Genomic DNA, 26,889 nt, shown 5'->3' with positions numbered 1-26,889 from the left:
TAAAACAGATAAACTGAGCAGAACATGCTCTTTCCCTGATATACTGCCAAATTAAGACCAGGTGCAGCTTGATTAATTAGTTAGCATGTGGTCTAATGCTTTTTTGCTTCTTACACCTTAACCTCTCCGCTTGCAGCCCATTTAAAATGCATTGACTGAATGGTTGATCTGTTGTCCTGACTTAAATTCCATTTTGGGCATTTTGCATTGTCCCGCTCGTTGCTCTGGCTACATGCAGCTGACCTAAAGACTGCGATTTCCACATTCCAAATACATTGTCTTGTTAATTCAATTGTTTCAGCACTACAATGAACTTTTAATTGTTACAATAAAAATATATACTACTATAAACACTAAACTATTAACTTTCAGTACTGATACATTCTGAATTACCTATAACCCAGATAAATATATATTAATTGTTTTACAACACTAAAATTCTACTTCGAACATCTAACGTACATCAGTAAACAAAAAAGACATTGGAATACATGGAAGTTCATGACAGCAAGGACAAAAGTATATTTTATTTCATCATGTATTTATTATTCTTTAGAAACACTTTACACAGATACATTGAAAATATTGTGCCTTAATACCCCAGTGAGCAAGCCAGAAGGCAACAATGGCAAGGAAAAACTCCCTCAATTAGTGAAAAGGAGCACCAGCAGAGTGGGATAGTGGGCAAGCCATTCCTCCTTTGGCTGGCATCTAAATTTGCTGCACATAGGCTAAATATAATACAAGCCAGTGATAATATCAACAACAGCAGTAACACAGACTTAACAGACAATTTCATCATACCAGTATCATTGCTATACATGTCACTCAACTTTTCCATGTTTACCACACAAAAGTTATATTTACTAAAATGAATAAAGAATTAATTCCATAAAATATCATTGTCATTTTTCTTATTTCACAATACTTATAGATATCTATAGAAAACTATACATAAATCAGTGTATTATTTTTACCTGCCTATACCACAAATAGATAACAGGCAAAAATCAAATGTAGTGTATTGACAAACAAGCCAATTAACTTACAAGTATGAATCTATCCACAACTTACCACTAAAGACCTTAATCAACTAATAAACTTAAAATCAACATCAACGAATGACACACTCCAATTAATTAACTATGAACCAACTAATTAGTAATGGTACATTCCCAATCAATTGTGAATTATGTTAAATACCAGAGTATCCTGCGAAGGATTCCATTAGATTTTTTCCACTGTAAGAACAGAAATATTGAAAAACAAAATTGAGAGAAAAATGAACCAACTTCCAGACTCAATTTCAGGATACGTGCATTCTGTATCACCCATAAAACTATCTAAAATTAATAGCAAATACTTCACCGCTTCACTACAAACTGACAGGGACACATACCACCACACAGTCATCTTTCAGTGTAATCAACAAACCTCATGGAACAATGCTGCAAGGAACTGCTCCGCAATCAAACTCATGAATGCAAAGAAAGTTCCAAGTAAGTATGCCTTGTATATTTTACTCCACTTTTTATCTGTAGTAATTTTTAGATGTCTTACCATAAGTTACTTTTTTTTTTTTGATTGCCCTTGATCTTTCTAGTCAACTAGCAATTCTTCACTTAGTCCAATTAGTCAACAGATAGCACAAAATTTATATAAATCATAAGCATATATATATATATATATATCTCAACTAATCAGTGCTCAAACACATAAAGCTTGCTGTGGTGCACCGGCAAACAATAATTAATGTGTCTTGAAAAAACAAGAGAATTTTTCATGCAGATTACATAATCTGAAAGTGTTTAAGATTAAAAAACATGAAATGATTCGAAAGTCGACACTTCAAACTTTCCATTAATTTCTCTTGTCTGTGAGGCAAGTATATATTTGTATACAGTTTCGATTTACTTTTGTGACATGGTCAGAATTTACAATGCTTTATTTGTTGTTATTCTCAGTATTTTAAACAAAAATTACACGGTGTTTTAAGTAAAATGTAAGTGATTGCACATGTGCCTCCTCGTCATCTAATTTTTAAAAATGTTTCTTTCGTTTTCCAGACAGCAATGACACAAAATATGACATCCAGAGTACCAGCTCTACAACACTCGAAGTGACTCAAGTACCATTCCCCCATAAACCCCCAAAGCAACCACACCCCTCCACCATTGCCGAAATGAAAACCCTAGATGCACAGCATCATGTAAGTTGCACAACATTTTTCCATACAAACTAAAACTTGAAGTACATTGAAAACAAATTGCATGACTGTTGATTTTCACTCTTGCACTCTGTGTACAGATCCCCACACTAAAAGCCAAAGTAACAAAGATCGAGTCTGTTAAAAATGTGTTTTTTAACAATACTGAAGCAGAGGTAATGAACTGTTGGATAACTGATGAAACCGGAGGAATTCAAATTGCCTTGTGGGACAACTTCATTACTGAGGTCTATCAAGGAAATTCATATAACTTTACGAACCTGATGACAAAAAGGTATCAACAAAAAACCTTCTTACAATCAACCAGACACACAACAATTACACCTTTAAAAATTCAAATTTCTACTGGACCACTTCATCAAATGTCTGAGGATGAGATTTCTCCTCACAAAAACATCACCTCTGCTTTACAAGGTGTGCAAATTAATATCAGTAAACACTGCCCGAAGTGTGCTACTCTTCAACAAGATTTTGCTCCACAATGTGCTTTCCACCGCTGCACAAAGTGCAAAATGTTAAGGAGTGGCACCGCTTACGTCACAAAACTTGGTGGCATTTTGGAATTTAAAGAGAACAAAACTGAGCTCTCTTTAACCATGTCAAATTCCATTTTGAAGAGATTTTTAACACCACTACTTGACCTGGGCAAAACCGATGCACAGGACATCGAACAGATGTTCCTGGCCATGAAAAGTTTAACAGTAACATTTACACAAAACATGCAGGTTCTACAAATGCAAGAAACACCCAACGACGATACTGATGAGGAGCTTCTTCACATTGAAGAAACTCAATTGTCACCAGAACCTGCTGCACTTTTTATCCCGCAAAAAACTGCAGTAAAAGAAACCAAACATTCAAACGATGAACAGTTTCTTCAAATTGTAGAAACCGAATCGTCACAAGAACCTGCTGCACTTTTCATGCCACAAAAAAGACCTGTAACCGAAACCAAACATTCATGTAAAAAAACAAAGTGTGATACATAGACTTGTGATAAATTTATACAACCTGTATAACTTGTATTTTCTTGTAAAAAAAAAATACTATAGGGGTTTACTTTTCAATGGTTAAAATGTTTATTTTCCCCCCCATATCTAGTTGCTAAAATTTGTAATGGAAATATACGTTGCTGTAAAAATATGATTTAATTGTGAAGCTTTCTTCTACTTGAATAAATGTTTAAGTTTTGCAACTATACAAGATGCTTTCGTTATCAGTATTTTACTTTTGATTGTTCCTTTTTTCACCCAAATGTATTTCCTTCTAAATAAATGCAATACAACACTAGCTTTTGTCCTCTCTTTTTGTACCTGTACTTCCATTTATATTGCTTTAATTTTTTGTTTTGAAACTCTAACTAATCCTCTTTTTGTATGACCTGGACTTTAATTTTAGTCCCCTATAAAATTTCCATTACTGGTCTAAACATCTAGTGTGTAATTTAAGTCAAATTATAAATGAGCTGCACAAAAATGGTTAAACAAGATTCTATTTTTTTTTTTGTTCCCAACCAAGAACTCAGGAACCGCAATGTGTTGGCCAACCACATGTTACTGTTGTAAGTGACGTGCAGTTGACCCAAAGACTGTGATTTCCACATTCTAGATACATTGTCTTGTTAATTCAATTGTTTCAGCAGTACAATGAACTTTTAACTGTTACAATAAAAAATATTTACTACTATAAGCACTGAACTATTAACCTTCAGTACTGATACATTCTGACTTACCTATAACCCAGATAAATAGATATTTGACTCTTTCTCTCAACATTTATAAAGCTGTGAATTGTCACTTGGATTATTACCTAGATAATACTCACATTACTCCTTCCCATTTAATTGGAAACCTGTTTTCTCACACATTCTGAATGAACCATGTGTCCGCCATTTAGATTTTTAGTTAACATGATTTTGTGTACTTATTCTTTCGCTGAAGCCTCTACTTTTTAAGTCCTTAATGTCCTCTGAGTGGCGCAAGTTGCTAGACCCCATATCATGAATCCTGAACCATTCCAGTTGAGGGTTCGAAACCTGTATGGGAAAAGTTTAAAATTGGGTGTAAAGTTGTCATTTCAATTCCTTTATTACATGGGTAAGAGCTGTACTAAAGTTTCTTAAAATGGGATCAAAAATAAGTGTGTTTTTGTAACTTCATTCTGCATTCGTTCTCATCAGACCTTCTGATTTCACCTTATCTGTAATTCTGAATCTATCTGTTCTGTAAAAAGTGCTGAAAAAGTTGCTTGAAAAAACCTTAAAAGCCAAAGAGCAATAAGGGCTTGGCCCCAGAAAGGCTGCTTGCAGCTTTAATTATTCTTCTTCTTCTTCTTCTTCTCGTCCAATGGGAGTCTATGGTAGCCCTATGAAGGGAAAAAGGGAAAATGATGAAATTTGGCACACTTGTAGAGATGACCATTATTAGTGATCTGACCAACTTTGGGGTCTCTAAGCCAAACTCTATAGCGCCACCACCAGCTCAAAAATTCAACATTCAAACGTTAATAACTCTTGAACCACTAATTCTATGAAAATAAAACTTAGTACATCTGTTTTGTCTCTTCATGGAGATTCCATTCCATATTTTACATTAAGACTCCGCCCATTACAGTAGCAGCCATTTTGAAAAGTACAGTAATCAGTCTAAACAATACTCCTCCTTCAAAATTGGTCCAATTCTTCTGAAATTTGGCACATAAAATCTTTGGACTGAGCTGCACAGAATTGACTTAACAGAATTTTTTGAACACTAGTGAAAAAAAAGTTATGATGCTGTGAACTTACTGAGGTTGACCTCAAATCGGTTGAGATGCTGTATCTCAGCCAAACTTTGATCAATCGAAACCAAACTTGGTACACTTCTTCTATACCATAATCTGGGGGTCCATGCCAAATTTGGGAACAGCGCCACCTATGGGTGTTGAGATACCAAAAATGCACTTTTTGGCTTATAACTTCTGAACAATTCATCAGAAAATTATGATCTTGATGTCTATGGTTTCTGTAGATAATTTCGAATCTGTGGATATCAATTTTGTCAAGACCACCAGGACCACCCGTCCGCCATTTTGAAATTTGTCAAAAATTGCTATAACTTTTGAACTACTGTACAAATCTTCACAAAAATCTATAGGCATCATCAATGTACATGTGCTGGAAGTACCCCCGGAAGTTGGAAGACAGCGCCACCTAGTGTTCAAGAGATATAACGATTCTTGCAAAACCCCTTATAACTACTGTAAATGTTGATCAATTTTTGTTCTTTTTATGTCATTTTATTCCTTTGGTTATGCCGATTCTGAGGATGTCTCAATTGTCATTTTCCAACATGGCGTCTGTCCGCCATATTGAATGGAATGAAATACAGTTTTTTCGCAACTCCTCCCTGAAATCTTGTTCAATTTTGTTAAAAGTTTTATCAGATGAACTTCAGAACGGGCCTGACAGAAATGACCAAACAGATTTTTGATATTCGTTCCCGTTCCAGAGATGTACTGCTCCGAAGTTGACCGTGCCTGTGTTTGTTGATTTATGCTAATTAGCTTAGCATGCTAATTAACTAAAATGCTAACACTTTTCTATTCACTCTAATGGGTCTCTTGAGCAATCTGGTTAACTTTGACAATGTTAGCATTTTTTAGCGTAGCATGCTAATCTGGCTAAAATGCTACTTCGGGCTTGTGAGAGAGATCATTCTCACACCTTAACTTCTCTTCTGTGCCATGTAAATTGTGTGTCAACTAATGTGGCACACTTAGCTAAGGCGTTGGTTCTGAACTTGTGAGGTTGTGGGTTCGAAACCTGTATGGGAAAAGTTTAAAGTTGTCATTTCAATTCCTTTATTACATGGGTAAGAGCTGTACTAAAGTTTCTTAAAATGGGATCAAAAATAAGTGTGTTTTTGTAACTTCATTCTGTGTTCGTTCTCATCAGACCTTCTGATTTCACCTTATCTGTAATTCTGAATCTATCTGTTCTGTAAAAAGTGCTGAAAAAGTTGCTTGAAAAAACCTTAAAAGCCAAAGAGCAATAAGGGCTTGGCCCCAGAAAGGCTGCTTGCAGCTTTAATTTTATTTGTCCTCCTTCATTTTTCATATGAAGTTTACATTTGTCATATTCTTCAATCTCTTAACCTTTAGCAAAACCTTTAACCTTTAGTTTTAAAATCTCAATGGGTCTCTCGCGAGAAGTAAATCAAACTTGCTTTGTTTTGCAAGGCTCGTGCTTGGCTCTTCGCCAGTGATGTCACACATTCATGTGCACGCGCTCCACAAACTCAGGATCAAAGCCTGATCATAAAGAAAGTTTATGAACAGCATCATGGTACCAACAAAGCCGGATTGGAGAGGTTTGGTTTTGTCAACTCAAAACTAATCATGTAAGTCTGAATTTGTTCAGCTACCATCATGGTACAGGCCCCTGAGTTGCACTTGTGTCAAATATCAAAGGTAAAGTGCATTGTCAACAAAACTTTTTGACAAATGTATGACAGAAATGTTTGCACTGAACTATGCTCTTAGGGTTTTTGTGGGTCCTTAAAAGTCTTCAGTTAAGTTGTTTAAATTTAAGTCCATGTATGCTCTAAACTTATACAAAGTCTTAATTATTAGAGGTCTTAAATTTGGGGACAGAAAGACAAAAATATCCTTATAGATTAGTATGTAGATTAAACTTTAAAAGGCTATGATTTCCCTGAATAAACTTGGCTGCTTTTTCAGGGAAACTGCTATATGTTTGAGGTTCTGAAAGTGAAACCTGCTGCAGAGACGAATTTGCTTTTTCAATAAGCCGTCTGCTATTTTTGATACATGTTTTTTAAATGTGAACCAGTGGTTCGACAGAAAGCTAATGCTGTATAAAAATCTAAACAGTTAAGACACTAAGATGTACTTATGTAATTTAATATAATAATTATCTAACGATAGCCTAATTATTTAAATTAATATAATTATTTATACTTTTGACTCTTCCCCTTTCCTAAAAAAAAATGTTTAAAGGCTGAAATGTGAAGTGCAGGTCTTAAAATGTCTTTAAAGCTCTTAACTTTTATTTTAAAAATCCTGTAGATACCCAATTACTTTATGGTACCATTTGGAATAACTATTTATTCATTTATTTATTTTTAATAAGCCATTTTTAACTGTCCTTTTAATAGTAGCCTACCTCTGTACATTTGTTTGTTGCAAATGTACAGACAATGAAATTGAGATGTTTATTTGTTGGGGTGATATTGCTGTCAACTGACAACAAAGTTTTCCTTTTGAATTAGCTTAACTGCACATGTTTGATAGTTAATAAAATCTTTAAAAACGAAATACATTAAATATACTTTAATTTCCTTTAATAAAAATTAAATTGAGTAAAACGATGTAAAAGGTGTGTGAACTTGGATTAGTAATGTGGCCACATGGTATAAAGGAGAAAAAATGCTGGCCCTCGTCACTATCAAAGTTGCTATACAGCATATAGTCTATGAGCACTATATTAAAATCCTAGGACAGCCCTAGTCTGAATGGTCACTGCTATTAATTACTTCACATTGTCTGACATGAATATTCCGTTCATTCATAAAGAGACAGCAGCGATTCTACAATGGGTTACATATGAGAGCTAGGCCTATTGAGTTAGAAAATAAAGGTGATAAGTCTGTGTTAAAATACTATAAGTATTAGAATGGTCCCGTTCTTCATCGCCACCACCACAAGTTTTCTCAGTCCCTTTGAAGTATTCACGGCCGTGGGAAGAAAAGACACAGCAGACTCAAAATCTGAATATACCTTCACTTCAAATCTTTTATTGTTTTACACTGACTTTATACAGGACAAAATAAGGGTGGTACAAACTTTTCAACCAATAGGATATAGATTATGTTTTGAGTATGAGCCAACACAACGTTATATCTGAGGTAAGCATACCTTCAGCAAATGCTGGACATAGTATGGACATGGAACATTCCAACTTTCAGTAAAGGACATACTGAACTCAACAACCTGGGCCCAAAAGGATCCTCCACCACTCTTCACCGATTCAACTCTATGTATCATCTGCGCATGCGGGTATACATTGCGGTAAAGAGACATAAGAATAGAGAATGAAGAGAGAAAGCACAGATGGGAGGAGGGAGCAAACCAAGGAGACAGAAAGTGAGGGCAGAAGTAAGAAAGAGGACAACAACACTCACACCCAACCTTAAAAGGAAACATATGGAAGAGCGCGAGTAAGAAGGGAGAAGGGATTGCAAAGAGGAAAACTCACAATAATATCTGACAGAGATCATGATATAATCTAACAGTCTGATTAACATGACACACACACACACATACACACACAGAATGATTGAAGAAATTGAATAATTCTGACATTTCAAGTTTCTAGTTTCTAGGTTTATGCTTATTGTCATATTATACATTTTGCATTCTTCTCTCTTTCAATAGATATCAAGTATATTAGTCCATACAATAATACATTTATTTTAGTCCCCTACTAAAAAAATTGGGTGTGTGGTGAAGATATGACCTCATCGCGGTGTTTCCAGAAGTACGCTTTGAATGCATGCAAACTCATTTCGCTTGGCCCCCAATCAAGCAAACTTCCAGACCTGTTGAGTATAAATCAGCCTTTAAGTCTTATACTAAAATATAATGTTTGTAAGTTTTTGACTTTACTAAAGCATAAAAATATCACAATATGTTTGTATGTTTGTAACATACTTGTTTATCTAAAAAACAATTCTACAGTCAGTTTTACTCCTTTGAAAATGTATGATCCGGACGGAATGTCTGTTGTTTTGTGAAACCCGCCCACTGCCAGTTCATTGGGGTGTTGGAATTAATCGTTGCATGGACTATTCTACATCGATACAGTAATAGACCATAATCGGTTACAGCCTATGACACCACTCGCATGCGTGCTTGACATGCAAGTATTAAAAATGCACTCTCTTGCTTTGTCCAAATACCCACACTTGCGGTCTTGGCCACCTGAGATGAGAGCATGTGCGAGCGACAGGAAGTAAGAGTACAAGACTGTCCAGGTCTTAAAGTGAGGGTGAAATGCTCGTTTTCACACAATATCCTGTTAATCTTGAGTACCTATAGAGTAGTACTGCATCCTTCATAACTCCAAAAAGTCTTTAATTTTATCATATTTATAAGAGAAAGATAGTCTGTACCGATTTTTCCCGGAAAAACACGAGCGCCTGGAGTTGTGACTTGTGGGCGGAGCTAAAGAATCAGTACCCCATCCCATGTTGTTTACTTGATGTGCTTACGCGCCGATAGCTAAGTTAACACTAGCACTACCGGAATTCTATAACTACTAGGACTGCCAATAGCGGTCATTTTGACTGTTCATACCAGACAGTAGTGAATGTCATTTTTGTCATGTTATATTTACTTCAAAGCTTCTATGGTCATGTTTTATGAAAAATGTGGGGTAATTTAAGCATACATAATATAATATGTTCGTGATATTATTGTGTAAGAGCTACTAGACCTCCCACAAAAGTGCATGCTGCAATTTGCTTTCCGCAATTTGCATCCGGCAAGCTGGAGATCAAAGTTTTTCACCGCAGTTAAAATGTTGTTTTTGAAAGTCAAAATGTCAACAAATATAAAATGAAGCAAATTATTTCGTTAGATAAAAACATTGTGAATTTTGGAAATGATTACATCTGTCTTTATTCAATACATTTTGACTTTTGGAGTTTACAATGCTTTAGCATTATCGGAAATGTTTGGACCACACGAATCGGAAACAATTTTATGCAGCCTCTAATGAAATCTAGAATGAATAAATAGTTCTGTTATATTAGGACAGATAATAAACATCATAACACAAAACTGAATCAGTGTCAGACGAACTGTCAAGAGAACAAGAGACATCACTCTCTGCTCCTCCATCAGACTCTGCATCATCAATGTTCTCAAGCAAGGATAAAGCCTCAGTGACAGTCATTTTCTTTCTTGTTGCCATTTTGACGGTAAAGCTAAGTTTTAGCTTAGCAAAAGCATACAAAACTGCCAGAGAAAGGTTGCTAGGCAACAGCTACGCACATCTTTAACGGCGGGAAAAAGCGCTGAGGAGATACAACGCCTGTAATATGTGCGGTCAAATTGACCGCTATGGCCATTTGAGGTAGAAATACTCAGAACTCTTTTGTGTTTTGTAATTTTAATAAAATAACAATGTTAAAATAAAATTTACATTAATTTAAGAAAAGTCATGGAAATGTAGTTATATGGGTTTTATTTCAACAAAGTTATTACATTGTAAATCTTTAAAACAGTCAAAATGACTGCCTTGGTAGTTCTAGTGTTAACAACACAGAGATATTTGAAGCAGTTTTACTCACCGCCTGCGGTTCCAACACACGATCGTGACCCTTTTTCGTTGGGACTGCATTATCCTTAAGAAATAAACAATGTCCAAATCCGGCGTCAAACTGGGCCTTGTTTGTAAAACAAGCATCTTCAAAATGCAGGGAACAAACAAAAACACTTGCACAACTCCGTTGATGCTCTGTAAAAATAAACTCCATCCACTGGTCCCTTAATGCTGATTTTTTTTTTTTTTTTTTGGTAATCTGTGCAGGGATGTCTTGCCCTGGCAACCAAAACACACTTCTTTTGTGACAATTCAGTCTCTCGCTCTGATCAGTGAATGAATGTCTGTGCTCAGCCTCTCAGTGCTCTGCTATACGTGAGCGCGCGCTCTTCCGGCAGAAGTGCCCTCAGGACCCATATAAGGAAATTCTGCTCCATCTAACGTCACACAGAGCCATACTCGAAAAAAACTTTCAGAAACTTGTGACAAACCGGAAGGAGTATTTTTGGAACAAAAACCTCCTATGATTAACCCTCCTATGATTAATTTTAAATGAATCAAGAAGATATGTATATCCCAGTGCAGAAATTCCTAGAAGACTCGAAAGAAGAGAACAAGCTACGCTTAGCAGCAGTGAAGCAGTGTGTATATATATTTATATAATTTTATTTATAATTATAATATATCTTAACACACATTTATTAGAAATATTAAAGTCACATTTTCCTTTAACTTTCTTTAATAAAGGAGCACCCAATAATCTGGCACATGAATACAGCTCTGGAATGCTCCATTCCAACAGCCATCTGTTCAAGGGTCCAGTGGAGGAGCCTCTTTTCATCCGAAAAGATGAAGGCCACGAAAGAAAAAGCCCTCAACAATCTCCGGGAAGAGACGGAAGATTCAAAAGAGCCCTTTGTGTTTCAGTTTGAGCTCATGGATGACATGGAGGTTTTTTTGCAAGAATGCCATGACAAAACGGGCCTCAGAGTAAATTTGAAGTTTATTTACATTTTCCTTTCTTTTAAAACGATTAAAAGAATCGTTGGCTTCTTTTTCCCCAATTTCTTTTTTTTTATATATATATTTTTGAATAATAAAGTTCAATATAATATATTTTATTTACAATATATTTATTTGATATTCAAATAAAGGCTGTTTTATATAAAATGCCCATAAGTGTCAAGCATTACTTTTTTCAACAGCATGATCAGGAAGGAACTCTCATAATACAATGAAATGGATAACTATACAATTATATTACACAAGATTCATGTTTTAAAATGCTTATTGTACTGTATCCGTACCTTAATGCATCATTATAACAAAAGTATGACGTTTTGTGTGTAATAAAAGCTCCAACACCTTAAGTGGCACTACTCTGCGCCCCTCACTTCCGGTCCTGGCTGCGGGGTCCTCTCGGCGCTGGTGGTGCTGTGAGTTTGCAGCTGGATACTTCTGGTTACACTACTCCGGTGTTTTCCACATTCGAAAACGGAGACTTTTGAAAATGCTGCTGACCCGTTTTAGTTTAAAAAACTCCAGGGTTGGATGTCAGTGTAAACGGACCAACAAGGAGACTTTCGTGGCATGGCTGCCTACGTGATCTCTGCATATCCTTGATGACCGTGTAATCGTATCATGTCTCTGTTGAGTACATCGCTGCATTTGTTTTGGCATGACTCCCAATCAACATTTTCGACCGCTGTGGCCACCTTGTAATCATTAGTTAGTTAGTAACAATTCCACCTCATCGTCTGTCCACACAAAGATGTCCTCGCCATCATGCTCATTGTTGAAACTGCCAGTGACTAGCAACTAAATTAAATTAAATTAAATTAAATTAAATTAATGCATTTAGCAGACGCTTTTATCCAAAGCGACTTACAGTGCATTCAGGCTATACATTTTTACCTATCTTGTGTTCCCGGGGAATTGAACCCCCAACCTTGCGCAATGCTCTATCAATTGAGCTACATGAACACTAACTTGACTAACACTGACTTCTTGTTTATACCTTTACATGCATGCCCAGGGTGCATGAATGGTCATGTGACATGCATTTTCAGTAATGTAGTGTAGACGGAGATCGTTTCTGAAACGCCGCCAGTGTAAATGTGGTTTGTTTTTATTCTAAAATGCCAATTGGCTTAAAAAAAAAAAAACGCTCTTCGAAAACCAATGGGTGACGTCATGGACACTACACACGTTTTTATACAGTGTATGAGTTTAATCCATTTGTATTCTAATTTTTTTCAATAAAGCAGGTCATCCCAGTGAGCTCAACTGAAATGTATATATGAATACAAGATAAATGAGAAAAATTCTGATAACTGAAATGATCAAGTAAAGTCAATTCTTCCACATGTACAGCAGATACATACAGAGAATTGAAATGCCTGTAGTCAGGCATGCATACAAGCATGTGGGGTCCATACAAACTACTGAGTAATGGACTAGCCTGCTGCATAATTTTCTTTCATTTTGATTTTTTCGGGGTTTCTTTAAATTCAGCCCTTTTTAGGTTGATCAATTTCCTTTGTAACACATTACCAAGTCCAAATCAGTTCAGATTTCCAGCATGATATTTTTCCCCAATGAGATCTGGGACCTGTACCATGAAGCCAATTTAGCTGTCTAGCCAGGTAAGTTTCAGTTTAGTTTGCACCAATCCTGAAATCGAAATTACCATGAAAGTGTCTTGGCTTTTAGTGGCATTCATTACCTATTCATGGACTATTGTGGAACTTTGCATAACTCTACTATGGTGGTTATCAGGTAAGTTTGTCCATTATGGTTTATGAAGTTCGGCCCATCGTGGACTTCACATATCACAGCCTATCGGGAACTTCCCTTAACATCTCTTCCTTTTATGGTCTTGCTGATCTGGCTCATTTTCTAGGTTCCTCTGCCGGTTCCGGCAGCTAGATGGAGTTCTATCAAGTGTGCGCAGGAGTCTAGCCTAAAGAATGTTTATGTATCTATGTATATGCTCTAAGTCACTGCTAGAACTTTAATTCTACCTCTATCATTTGACCTAAACTAATGGTCTCTTACTCAATGCTTGCTGCATGTACTGTACATGATCGTCCTCATCAGATTTCCATCAAGATCAGACTCTAAACTATTTCGCATAATACTCAAGGTACAGTATAATACTCTTAGCAAAATATTTTCGCAGTTCATGTTCACGCACATTTGAAAAGGCAGGTTTTACAAGGGCTTTCACAATCGTTTCACGCAGGGGAAAAGACAGGAAAGTTTGCTTAACTTTTTCAAATATGCTGGACAGTCAGATCCCAAACAAGCAAAAATCGTTTCCGCTGATCAAAAAGGAGACCACGGTGGACACAGTAGCCTAGTATCGATATCTCGTTATTTCGACATAATAAGGGGACATTCTAATCTGCATTAAGCCACATTAAGTGTGTTTATAATAGTTTTCTATGGGAGGAAAATGCTTAACCGTTCATATTATGGGCTCATCTGATTTTTTGTACATAGCATAGCCTATTTGTTAGGATTTTAGTATCATAATGATTAGGCTAATAAATGCGCGCACAATTATCCGTGAACTTGATTTGAACAAATGCCTTTCAACTTGTGTGTGCAAAATTCAGAATTAAATTAATGTGCAGAAATTTGTACAAATAGAGAGTAGGCTATGTAGGCATACTATACTGTTGTAGCCATTAAAAGAAGCGCGTTTCATATTTGTTAAAATATTATAATGTTTTGTTTTTTTTCATTTATGTTGATTTATGAAAAGTGAACAGCACGACCGAGTAAGATAGGATGCGCAATATGAGACATGAAGCGGATCAGACATGATTTTGACCGTTGAAGTTGAAGTTGTACCTTGTATTTTCCAATTTCTACATATCATGATTACACATTATTTAAGGGGTAAATATATTCTCTATCTCAACATTATTTTTCTCCTGGCTATAATAATTGTCTCGTTTATTGGTACAATAATTTTGATTAGTTTTGGAGTGGCAGTGATTTGCAGCTGGTAATGGATGGTAAAGAGGTTCTATTGAGTAAGATAGTGGCCTAATTTAACAAATGAACGTGAACTAGTTAGTTTTTAGATATGTGAACTTAGTTCATTTTTTTTTTTTAATGAACTATGTACATGAACTAGTTCGTTATCATCTGTGTGAACTGAACTTTGAGCTAGTTCTTTTTAAGTATGAACTGGCACAACACTGGTGGTATGTCACTGCTTCTATACACTAGCCACTACTGCTTTTGAATGTAGAGTTTAAACATCAGATATCAAGCTACTGGAAAACGGTCATCCTCTGCTTTTGAATCCTACATTAGCTCTAAACCACAAACCATCTCATAGAATATCAAGCTCTCCTCAAGGTAATCTATGTGCAATTACTGGTGCTGGTACAATACCTATTCATATTACTCCCAACAACCTCTATGGTTTACTGCGGCTTAACTTGGCCTTTATTTCTGTGGCCTTCCCCTCTGTTACCCATCCCATGGTGTTTCCTCTGTGCCTACTGAGACATTTTATTCTACGGCCTCTTTGCTTTTCACTATGGCCCATCTGGGCATCTCCATCTGTTGCCTATCTAGGAGGCAATCTTCATCTCCATCTTCTGTGGCACGCCGGGGCCATTCCCATTGTGGCCCATCGGAGACTTTTCTATGGCCTAACTCTCAGCATCACTGTCCGGCATTCTTAAGTGCTTTTATAATCACTTTAATTATGACTAATTAAATCTTACCTTTTCTTCTTTTTGTCCATATATTCTAGGATATTGTAAGAAGTACTTCGTCTGGTGAATATTTAATTTTCTTCTTTTTTGGGGGGTATGCTCCGCCCTGCCTTTGTCTTCAACAGGTATAGCTGGAATCTATAACGTCTGACTCAAGCTACCGATGGGGTCTACGGCAAAATAATTCTGTTCTATGTATTGGTCTTAAATACATGAATAAATACTTTAGCATTTTATCTTCACTTCCTGAGTCTTTCTGGTAGAAGCGGAAGTGTCAGCGCAAGACTTAATGCCACGTCACATTACAATTAGATGTAGTCAATCCGCACAAGGAATATAAAAGCCCTCTACTCACACCTCATTGTGTTTGCAGATACTGCCGCAACATTTCCCTCCATCCTCCCCACCACCACCAGGTTAGCCCAGTCCATGCGGGGGTATGCTCCACCCTGCCTTCGTCTTCAGCAGGATTAGCTGGAATCTACAACGTCTGATTCAAGCTAAAGATGGGCCTACACCAAAATAATTCTGTTATTTGTTTATTATTTTTGTAAATTGGTACTTTTGCGTTTTATCTTCACCTCCTGAGTCTTTCTGGTAGAACTGAATTAATACTCCTTCCTTCTACAGCATTGAGGCCATCCTGATGCAACGGGATGATGGCTGCACGTGTTTCTATGCAGGTAACCACTGCTAACAAGAACACGATTGGAAGCGCTTCTTCCCTCCTTTAAATCAGTCAATTATTGTTTGAAAACATTGTATATTGAAACATTGTGTCAATGTGTTATTGACAACATTATATAATTATTACCAGAATAGCATCCTTAAAATGTTGGAGGTAAAATGTTCTTACTTCGTTAAACGTCATATTAGAAGAATGTTTTATTAAACATGTCATCACCTCGAGCCTCAATGATGTTCATATAACTTTCTACTAATGTGGCTGAGAGAATGTTCTTCCTTTTGTTATCTTGAAACTGTGTCACAATATTTTATTTACAACATTTTATAATGTTACCTCAACAAAATCCTCAAAACATCCTCAAAATGTTACGGATAAAATGTTCTATCTTTGTTAAAACGTCACATTAGAAGAACGTTTTATTGAAATATTTCATGACCTCAAGCCTCAATTATGAACGTTCTGCTAATGTAGCTGAGATAATGTTCTTCATTTGTTATCTTGAAGCATTGTGCCAATGTGTTTTTGAGAACATTTTATAATCTGTTACCTCAACAAAATTCTCAAAATGTTGCAGAATGAATGTTCTATCTTTGTTAAACTGTGACAAATTCTTAGCAAATTCTTTGTCCATGCTCTCTGCCTTTTTCCTATTTGACACTGCTGTTCCTTCCTCTGTTACTATAAATGTTTTTTCCCTTTTGTCTCCTCCCATCCTCTTTATTATACCCCATACCTCTCCCACTAGTGTTGTTCTTCCTATTCCATCGCAAGAATTCCTTAACCTGATGTACTGTTCTTCTCACTATAGCATGAGCTTTCTTGTACTGTATCAAATGCTGCATATATGTGGGTTCTGAATGCTCTAACGGTCTATTCTGAATGCTTTATTCCTCACTGCCTGCTGACATTCCTCTGTCCAGCATTGTACCAGTTTTTTCGTCTTTCTTATTATTATTCTTTAGAATGGAACCCTCTGCTGCAAGAACAGCCTTTGTTGTAGATATCAAAATAAAAGTACCTTGCTTAGACCAGCTTTACTCCTCAAAGGAGAAAGAAATGATGCAAGCCAATGTGTATGTGCTGTGCTAGATGTGACAGGTGCCTGATTTAATTAAATAGAAGATAATACAAATATACATATATATATATATATATATATATAGAGAGAGAGAGAGAGAGAGAGAGAGAGAGAGAGAGGGAGAGAAGGGAGCACATACTACTTCTTGGTAAGGAAGACACAAAATGATGAAAATGACTGAGATGAAAGTTTTTAGTGACATTTAATTAGGTCTAAGATACACATGGTCATATTTCCCGTTTTACTGGGTGAGACAGAAAACAAATGTCAATTTTACACAAAGGCACAAAGATCATTAACATAAAATTTACATTCTGACTTCTGAGATACCCAGAAATATATTATGCATGTCCTCTCTTACACGCAAACATTGCAAAATATAAACATAGAAAGATATTGTATAAAATAAACAACACAATAAAATATAAACTCCAGAAAACAGGATATATTACTTTTTCTTTTTTGCAGCTGTAATTTGTCTGTAAATACTTTTTGTTCCCATCTGGCACAAACATTCAAGACCTGAATGCTAAAGAGGATAGATTATTTTCCCCCAATACTTTTTGCACTAGTTATATATATATATATTATCAATAGAACAAAAAGAACTGGGGATGTGTAAGTAGATCAAATAAAAACTAATAATAAATACCAAGCTGAATAAAATAAAGTGTTAAAAAGAGAGGGTTTCTTCTTTTGCGAATTATGGTATATTTAAAGTATTTCTGAAAACATCTGTAGGATAGACAGACAGACCATTTTATTCCACATCATCCTGGGCCAGAAAACCATGAACAGGAGTACCTGATAGATAATGGATAACATTTACAGAGGCACATTTAAGATAAGTACAATTACAATCTGAAAAATACACAAGCTGTGGGAACGTCAGTCATATTGTCAGTCACACATGTTTATAAAAACAGAACTGTGCCTTGTATAGCATAGAGAGTGTGGAAGCAGTAAGAGATGACTGGAGAATGACTGCAGTATGGAGCTGGAGAAACACGTAAACACGTGACTGACTTGAAAAAGAGAAAAAAAGATTAGATGTAGATTATAAAATTAGATATATTTATAATATAATATTATATATTATAATATTATATATTATTATATATATTTTATTAAAGAATAAATACAGAAACTTTATGATTAAAAAATAGATGAGTGACAAAAAAACAGCTTACCAAAGTGCTAAAATTATTAATTTTCTGCAAGTAAAAAGGAGAAAGAAGAATAATGTAAACATTCTTGTAAACATGAATGTCCAAGACTGGACACATACAGTATACTGTAAAAGTATATATCCATCTCATCTGAAGCCTTTTGCATAATCTACAAAAATGGTGTTCCCTAAATCAGATGTTTACCTCTCAACTGCAAGTCTGTCATCTCTCTGGATGTTTTTAACTGAAAAAAAAGGAAAGAAAAATGAAAGCCATCACTGAATGTATACTGAAGACCTCAATCACTGATGAAGCTGCTCTCATAAGAGAGAACTTGATTGGTTTCATTAACAAAGGTTCAAAATATAACGTAAAATAGTACTGTCAAGCGATCAATTGCATCCAAAATAAACATTTTTGTTAAACTTAAAATAATACCATTAAAGATTGCCATGCGAGCAAATTAAGGATTTTCAGTTAATTCAAATTTTAAATAATTAATCTGTAATAAATAAAAATCTATAATCCATAATAATGTTTCCTCCTGTGAAAATGTCCATCCCGTGTTATCCTCTTACATTAAAATTAGTTTGGGGCTGTTTTGGGCTGTTTCAACATTTAAACCGTGCTTGATCTGTGCATAATCCTCTTCTTACTCCGACAAAAGTATTTTTCATGGAGAAAGCAATATTATGGATAGATAACGCGTATTTTAGCCAGAAGAATTGATTTGAAGTTAACCATGCCCCCTTACCCAAATACAAAAAACTTGTTTTAATTTTATACAAACTCACAAATCAAATCAATGATTAGACAGTCTTACCTTCCTGTGCATGAGAAACACCTTCAAGAGTAAAACAATATTCAGCAGAAATGACACAACAAGGAGTCCAGAACATGTTTTAATGGTAGCTTGAAGGAAGAAAGAAAACGTCAGTTTTCATTGAGATTTATTTGGAAGAGAGAAGACTGGAAAGCATAAATAACTGGTCAGAAAGACCCACAGAACTGACACTTACCCCACTGATCGTCATCTTTATCTGTAAAAAAAGGGAAAACCATACAAAAACTTGAGATCTAGCAGCCAGTGTCAACTTAAAGATAATGGCTTATATGGCATTCATTAAAAAAATGGCTTGTGATGTTAAAGATTATGCTGAAATAAATCATATTCACTTTTTATTTAACAAAACCATTAATAGCTATGCATAAAATTATTAGTAATTAGTAAATGGCTATTTTAGTAAAATAAGTAATTTGTGGCAATACACAAGCTGTGGTGACTTCATTAGGTGCAACCTGGTATGTATAAAAAGACAAATACATTTTGGGTTTACTAATTCAATTATTTTCTGAATTAGTATTTCACCAACAAATGAGAATTGTGCAAATATGAAACTTTCTGAATGCACAATATGTCAGATGAGTGTATGCTGAAGGTGTTATGCTGTTCGTCACAGATGAAGCTGCTCTCACAAGAGACAAACTTACTGATGAGTTTTGTATGCCCCGGTGGATCTGCTGTCACATCTACAAAATATTGCAGACTCATGTTAAAAGGCGAACAAAATAACACACACAAACACACACACACACAGTAAAAGCAGGTCATATAAATCTGATGTCCCCATATAAATCTCCTGTTCAATTTCTGTTGGTTTCATTAACTGAATTTAAAGGAATGTGATCCTCCATGCCAAATGAAAATCTTGTCATTAATCACTTACCCACATGTCGTTCCAAACACATAAAATTTCCATTCGTCTTCAGAACACAATTTTTTTGGATGAAAACTTGAGACTGTCCCTTAGATTGCCAAGTAAAATCATTCATACTTATCTGAACCTTGACAGTGTTACTTACTTGGCAGTCTATGGGACAGTCACAAGGCTCCCTGTTATCATCCAAAATATCTTAAATTGTGTTCCGAAGACGAACAAAGCTTTTACGTGTTTGGAACGACATGTGGGTAAGTGATTAATGGCAACATTTTCATTTTGGGGTGGAGTAAGCCTTTAATGCTCAGTGTATTACATGCAAATACTCGTATGTATGTAATCCAAGAAGATTAATGGCATCCTTACTTTCAGGAGCAGTGATTTTGGGGCTGACCAATGTTGTTAAAGATGTTATACCTATGAGATTAGAACATTTGGTTTAATGTCAAAAAATTTCAAATGTCATGTCAAAAAACATGGCAGATCTTATCTGTGCTGTACTCTGTGTTGATGTGAATATGAAACAATACAATATTGAACTTTCATGATCTGTGGTGATTAAATGGACTGTTGTGCCTGATTAATTAGAAAACAGATTATATTACACTTAGCTATAAAACGTGCTCAGAAAGGAGATATACTCTATGTATTGTTTTCTCTTCCCTTCCATTATCTTCAGTTTCACATCTACTTCGGTAAGTAAAAAAAAAGACATTCTTGTCAAAGCGAGATACTTTGTTTGTTGTCACTTTTTAATAATTAGATTAGTTTAGTGGATGATGTTTCCTTCATGTACTTTTAGATAGTTAGATCTGACATGAAACTTTGATGTTAATCATTTTATAAATAGTTATTTTAATGTACATTAACTTATTATCTGTTTTTAATTTAAATACTTGTGAATGGCAGTTAGAAAATCTGTGTTTGAGATGTGAAATAAGAAACTTGAGTTATCTTACTGGATTCAGGAGTTGGGCTGATCGTTGTTAAAGGGGCGCCTGTGTGATATTGATACAAAACATGATATATTCTAGAAGGTTTCAGCATAATAATTCAACAATTTCTGTACTACAGCACTCAGAAATTTACATGTGATGCTGTATGAGCTAAACAAATCAGTTTCTTTGGAATAATTAAAATTATAGTAAGAGCTACTAGAAAGATCCAGACATTTTAAAATCACAGTTTTAATATGTGTGTGTGCAAAATAATCAGCTATTGCCTAAACAAGTTCATGTTTTATTTTTTTTTGTCTGCTTACTGATTTTTTTTTTTTTTTTTTTGCTTTTACAAAGAGTAGACGAAAAAGTTCATCATGGATATACTGCAAGTGAGACAAAGTAAAATAACTTACTCTTTGATGGACACTTCAGGTCTAAGTAGAAAAAAAGAGAGAAAGTGAGCTAAATGGGCATTTCAAACATGTATTATTATTAACATTCTACATTATATATCCAGTTCATGCAATTTAGCTAGTTTGTTTTATAAATATTCTGGCTAATTCTATGCATTCAGCTACAAATAAGTGTTGCCTAGCCAGAGATTTATGGTGGCCATTGTTCATATTATGTATAAATTAAGGAAGAGCAAGACTAAAGGAAAAGGATAAATGATGAGAGGTTAAATGTCTTACTATACCTGATACAGATCCATTGCAAGAATTTCTATACATTTCTCCAAAGTGGTTGTGTCAATGATGCGTACTGTGTAAGCATCCGTGCAGTTGAGATTTGCACAAAAGTCTTCATATTTTTTATCTAGCTATAGAGAGAAACAGGGAAACTATGCAGTGAATGTGACTGAATCATTTTGATATTTGAAACAGAATGACAGAATATGGTAGAGTAAGCAGCATACTCACATCTGACAGCATCATGCCAAAAGTTTTTACAACCATTAAATTATTATTTCCCTTATTATTTATCCAGTATGAAACACAGGGTATTTATCACTGATAGAAGCGCATGTTCCTGGAAAAATAGTCAGGAAAATAATGTGACAAATAACCATGACATAACTATTATTATTAATTATTGAACTCAGTTATTCAAACTAAAATCCATACCAGTATAAACTGATAAGAGAAATTACAGTTTTCTGGCTAAAGTTAATATACTCTTGTTGTGTCTTTTTCTGTACAATACATTTGGGATAACAAGAAACATTTAAATAAGCTGATACTTCTTATAATAACACACAATATACAACTACTGCTTATAACAAATACTATAAAGTAAATAAAGTTAAATAAAGTAAATACGTAAATAAAAGTCCCCTTGTGTTCTTTGCTCTTACCTTCATTTCAGGCGAGAACACCTTCATCAGAAACACGTGCTCTTTCAACAACCACTCATCCTATGTGCATTTAAGAGAAGATACAGTAAGTACATATTTAGGGGATCATGTACAGTCAAAATGGTAGCAAAATCAATTAATTCAAAGTCCTATTCAGCATTGTAAGGAATGAAAGATTGATTTCCTGAGAAACAGACAATACAAACATACAGGGGCATCTTCGAGACAAGCCACAAAGTGGAGCTGAAGGAGACTTCCTTCCCTTTTGTTCATTTGCTTCATTTTAAATCCCTTCACCCCTGCTTCCTTCTACTCAGCCTGCTCAAAATGATTACATGAAAATGCCAATGCAAGTGAACTAACAGTCCTGTCTGGTATCATTTGAAATGTCTCAATGCAACTGATACAATGGTCTCAATATTACAAAAGTAGATAAAAATATTACAGATCCTATGAGTTAAGAGATATTTTGTTTACTGTAATGGGTGTGCCCTTTCCCAGGGTCTTCCATGTAAATTACCCTGTAAAATGCCTCCTTTGGGGGATGTTTTATTTTAGTTTTGTATTTAAAGAATTGAAGCAAAAGGGTCAGGGAGCTTCTGTAGCCAGAATGAGCCCACAGTATGCATAGATGACCTATTAAATAGTTAGTCATGACCTCTGAATAACGATCAGACTCGAGAGGTTTTCATCGTGGGGAACATGCACATCAGCCAGCATGATACACCCTGAGCAACACAGATTCCTAATGAATGAGTAAATATAAAGTAGAGAGCTAACTAGAATAATCAAATGTCATAATAATAATAATAATAATAATAATAATAATTAGAGATAGAACAAACTACCAATTTGCCTTTCAACCTAAATTCGAGGTCCTACTAAAATGGAGTCAGATTAGAATTAAACATAAATGTAATAACTTTGTATGCTGAGCACAATTTAGGAAACTACAAAACATTTGACTTGGGTCCCGTTTCACAGAGGAGGTTAAGTGAAAACTCAGAGTATGTTAACCATGCACTGAGGCAAACTCTAGGTTTTCTGTTTCAGAATTGGAGGTTTGTCAAACCCAAGAAAGCAGGGTAAGTCAACGCCGTTTCTGAAGGAGAGCTAACTTATACTCAGAGTCAGTTACTACTTACTCTATGAACCTAACCTGGTCAGGAGCAGGTTTTATTCGATAAACCCAGAGTTTCTTTCAGTTTCCTCCCCCTTTTTAAACACTTCATTTATGCACGCTGGAAAAATGTTCTTCTTACTAAGCCCCTACCTCCGCCCCCCCCCCCCCAAGTACAAATATAAAAAATAAAATAAAATAAAGATTGATTCTTTATATAAGAAAATGATATAAGATACTTAATCTTGTTTCCTGGGGGATCTAAATTAAGTGCATTTTACTTAAGTAAATTTATATGCCAGTCTGATAATAAAAATAATCTTAATGCAAATGGAAAACAAGATTATTCTGAGTGTCTATCACTAAGTGCAAATCTACTGTAGCTCCACCCTCCATCGACACATAAGGTTAAATACGACACATTTGAATAACGGCTTTAATGTTGTAGGCAGTAAAGTTTTGGGCACAGAAAACTAGCTTGTAACGCGATCGATTGGGTTAGAGTCCGGCTTTTGCCAAGCTCGTTCTTCTCCCTTTTCCCATCACATGTCACATTAGAATTTATTTTCAATAAAAATAAACAAAATGTTCTAAAAGTGGAAGTAAAGTGCCTAACGAGTGTTTAATAATGATACAACTATTTATAATTGTACTAAATATAATCATTTACAATCTGTTATTATTGCATCCTGTTAATGTATAACAATACTGAGGTGCAAATTTATTTGCCAGTATATAGTATAACTAGCATCTAATTATTATTTACACTTAGCCTGTTGCAAAGAACTGCCACTTTTACATGGTAAATAGAATATATCACGATTTTCACTGTACATTTTTTCTGTAAATATCACTGTAAATAAGATCTATCGCTAAGAAAGTATGTTAATTCCACTTAGTTTAAATAGCCACTACCGTATTTTTCTTACTCTATTGGCAGTCCAAGTTTAAACTCAGAGTTGGTTGAACCTCCTTAGTGAAATGGGCCTCAGGTGTTCCCCATTACCACTCCCCTATATATACTGTGTTTGGACTCTCAGTGATTGAGAAGTCTTGTTTAGCCCAGTCTGACATTTCAGAGCGGTTTCCTTGTGTTTGTACCGCCTGTAATTCTCTGCCGTCTGCCCTGTTGACCATTGCTCTTTTTTTCGACTCTGTTTTTGCTGATTGCTGCCTGCCTCAACCTCTATCTGGAAATATGTCTATGTCTCTGGATTATCTGTGTTATGCCTGACACTGGTGATTGATCTTGTCTGTTTCTGACCATGATTAATAAAAGCCTTAGTCAGACCAGATAACGTTTACGACCTAAGAGTACGTGGAGAGACTCTTCCTCCTAAATTCTCTCTAAAAAGACATATACTGCTATAAAAAAGGACTCTTCCTTGAATGAACACAAATATACTTTAGGGAACTGTGTATGCTGTTACTATTCTTGTATATTGTCTTTTGTGTATTGCACGTTTTATGCATGCTTATGATAGATCACTAGTTAATATAACCTCATCTGTATGATGTTTGGTATCTATGAGGCTGTGTATATTATATGTTGATACCTATGCAACACATTAGTTTTATAAGAATCTTAAATATTCTTCTCTTGAATCTCCCAATCTAATTTCATATGCAAGACACCATACTAGAGACAAAGAGTTATAAAACTTCCCTCCAAAAGGTACCATTCCTCATTGGCTCACTCAATTCCTGACGTTGTGACATCGTCACCCTATATAGATCACTGATCACAGATCAGAGCAGTTCTGTTCGATTCAGGAACTCCAGGAGAAGATGCTGAGCTAAAGGCCGTTCACACCAAGCACGATAACTATAAAGATAATGATAACGACATAGTTCTAAAAATCTTAATCTTAATATGAAACATATATTTACCATGTACTTTTTAGATTGTACTGAATTCTGTGTAGAATTATTAGACCCGTGTAGAATTAGAACAGACCAAAATAAATTTTTTCCCACTATCAAATAAATAAATAAATAAATAAAACACTTAGTTGTAAGAAGGATAACACAGCTACATATTGTGAGATGTTAGCTGTTATGAACACATAACATGACTTTACATACTATGGCAGTAACCTCTTTTTTTAGAAAACACTTAAAATTAGCATTTTATTGCTGGATGCTTTCCCAAATTAAAAATTCACAAATGTGTAGGATAAAAGCAACGAGCCTCAGATTTAGTTGGGACAACATGTGCAGAAAATCGCAAAGGATAGACTCACCAGATGTGCCTTGATGTCTCGGTCCATACACTTGGACTGGACATGGTAAACATGGGTGATTAATGAAACTGCCTATGAAAGAAATGCCAAAAATCAAGTCCCACATCTGGACAACTGTTATCTGAAATAATTAATCTTATGTTAAGCATCTTATGTAAACACTGTATGTAGATTACTTATCATAAATCAGTTTGGGCTATCTTTAACAAGGTGCAATAAAAAAATAAACTGCAGCCACACAACACCTCTTCCAAGAACATTCACTAATATATTAGCAAAGACTGATTATAACTCACAGTGATCAATATCCAGACTTTCCCACTCATTACGGTGCTTTGTTAAACATCAGAGTTTAGCTCCATAAGACACGGCACTTTGCCTTGCTGGATGTATAACATAGGGAACAAACAAGAGAAAGAGATATTATTTAAGAAAAGACAACACCAGTGAGGGATTATATTATTATATAATAACAGCAATATTTCTCAAGTGCTGTCAGAAACAACATGATTGGAAATTAAACCAACATATTTAAAAATACATTAGTCTGCACTGTTCCTTGATAATCTAAAATCCACAATAAACTTATTATATAATGGACTCAAAAAAAAGTTTAGTTTATTGCTTTATCCAGGCAAATGAACTGTGTCTATTATGTCATCCTTAGCCTGGTAATACCAGACTCTGCTACTTGACTTTGTTTCATAGACAGAGTCTGGAATGGCATAATAGAGAAGTGTTTTCTCTCTCGCTAGGGGGCGCTTGTCTGAAGTTTAAAATCATTGGTTACCCGTAGCCAATCAGATACGTTTAGTTATGACGTATGTTATGCGCCTGTGCAGCCGCATCGAAGCACAGACATCATGCATCGAACTCAAATTTATGATTGAACTTCCACTGTAAACCTGTTGTTAACACATGATGATGCGAGCGAAATACCGGAGTGAACATGGCTGTAAACGACTTTTGCAGTTTGAAAAAGAGTTGAATGTTCTCCATAACAGAGCGAATTGCATCCCGTGTCTCGTTTCCCATTTCTGCGGTCGTTTCGGTTTTCAATTTCTCTAACCTACAATGTAAAACTCGGCGCTAAGCATCTACGTCACAGCTCTCAGCCCGCCCTCTGTTCGTTGATTGGCCCGGCTGTTTCCAGACCGGTGGCAAACAGAAAACTTTGACGCTGTATCACATATGACATCATATAAGTAGACGCCCTATTCGGTTGTTAAGTCTGACATCACATAGCAGCGCTTCCGTGTCCAAACGCTCTATCAGTTACCACGAGA

At 35.4% G+C, this 26,889-nt stretch overlaps 1 protein-coding gene and 1 long non-coding RNA gene across 2 annotated transcripts; one reads left to right on the top strand and one right to left on the bottom strand.

Annotated features, from left to right (window-relative positions):
* Positions 1-931: 931 nt before the first annotated feature.
* Positions 932-3,517, top strand: LOC113070295 (uncharacterized). The gene is made up of 3 exons (XM_026243536.1): positions 932-1,499; positions 2,067-2,209; positions 2,308-3,517. The coding sequence occupies exons 1-3, from the start codon at positions 1,283-1,285 to the stop codon at positions 3,214-3,216; spliced, it is 1,269 nt and encodes a 422-aa protein (XP_026099321.1). The 5' UTR covers positions 932-1,282; the 3' UTR covers positions 3,217-3,517.
* An 18,341-nt stretch (positions 3,518-21,858) lies between these two features.
* LOC113070294 (uncharacterized) lies at positions 21,859-26,343 on the bottom strand. Its single transcript, XR_003279898.1, has 4 exons — positions 25,900-26,343; positions 25,604-25,675; positions 22,241-22,300; positions 21,859-21,915 (listed from the first exon to the last, which is right to left on the bottom strand). It is a non-coding gene; the product is annotated as an uncharacterized LOC113070294 (long non-coding RNA).
* Positions 26,344-26,889: the final 546 nt, after the last annotated feature.

The sequence above is a fragment of the Carassius auratus genome, unplaced genomic scaffold (assembly GCF_003368295.1).
Source record: "Carassius auratus strain Wakin unplaced genomic scaffold, ASM336829v1 scaf_tig00003685, whole genome shotgun sequence".
NCBI classification, from domain to species: domain Eukaryota; kingdom Metazoa; phylum Chordata; class Actinopteri; order Cypriniformes; family Cyprinidae; genus Carassius; species Carassius auratus.
The sequence above is the reverse complement of the archived record's forward strand: the minus strand, read 5'-3'. Positions and strand labels throughout refer to the sequence as shown.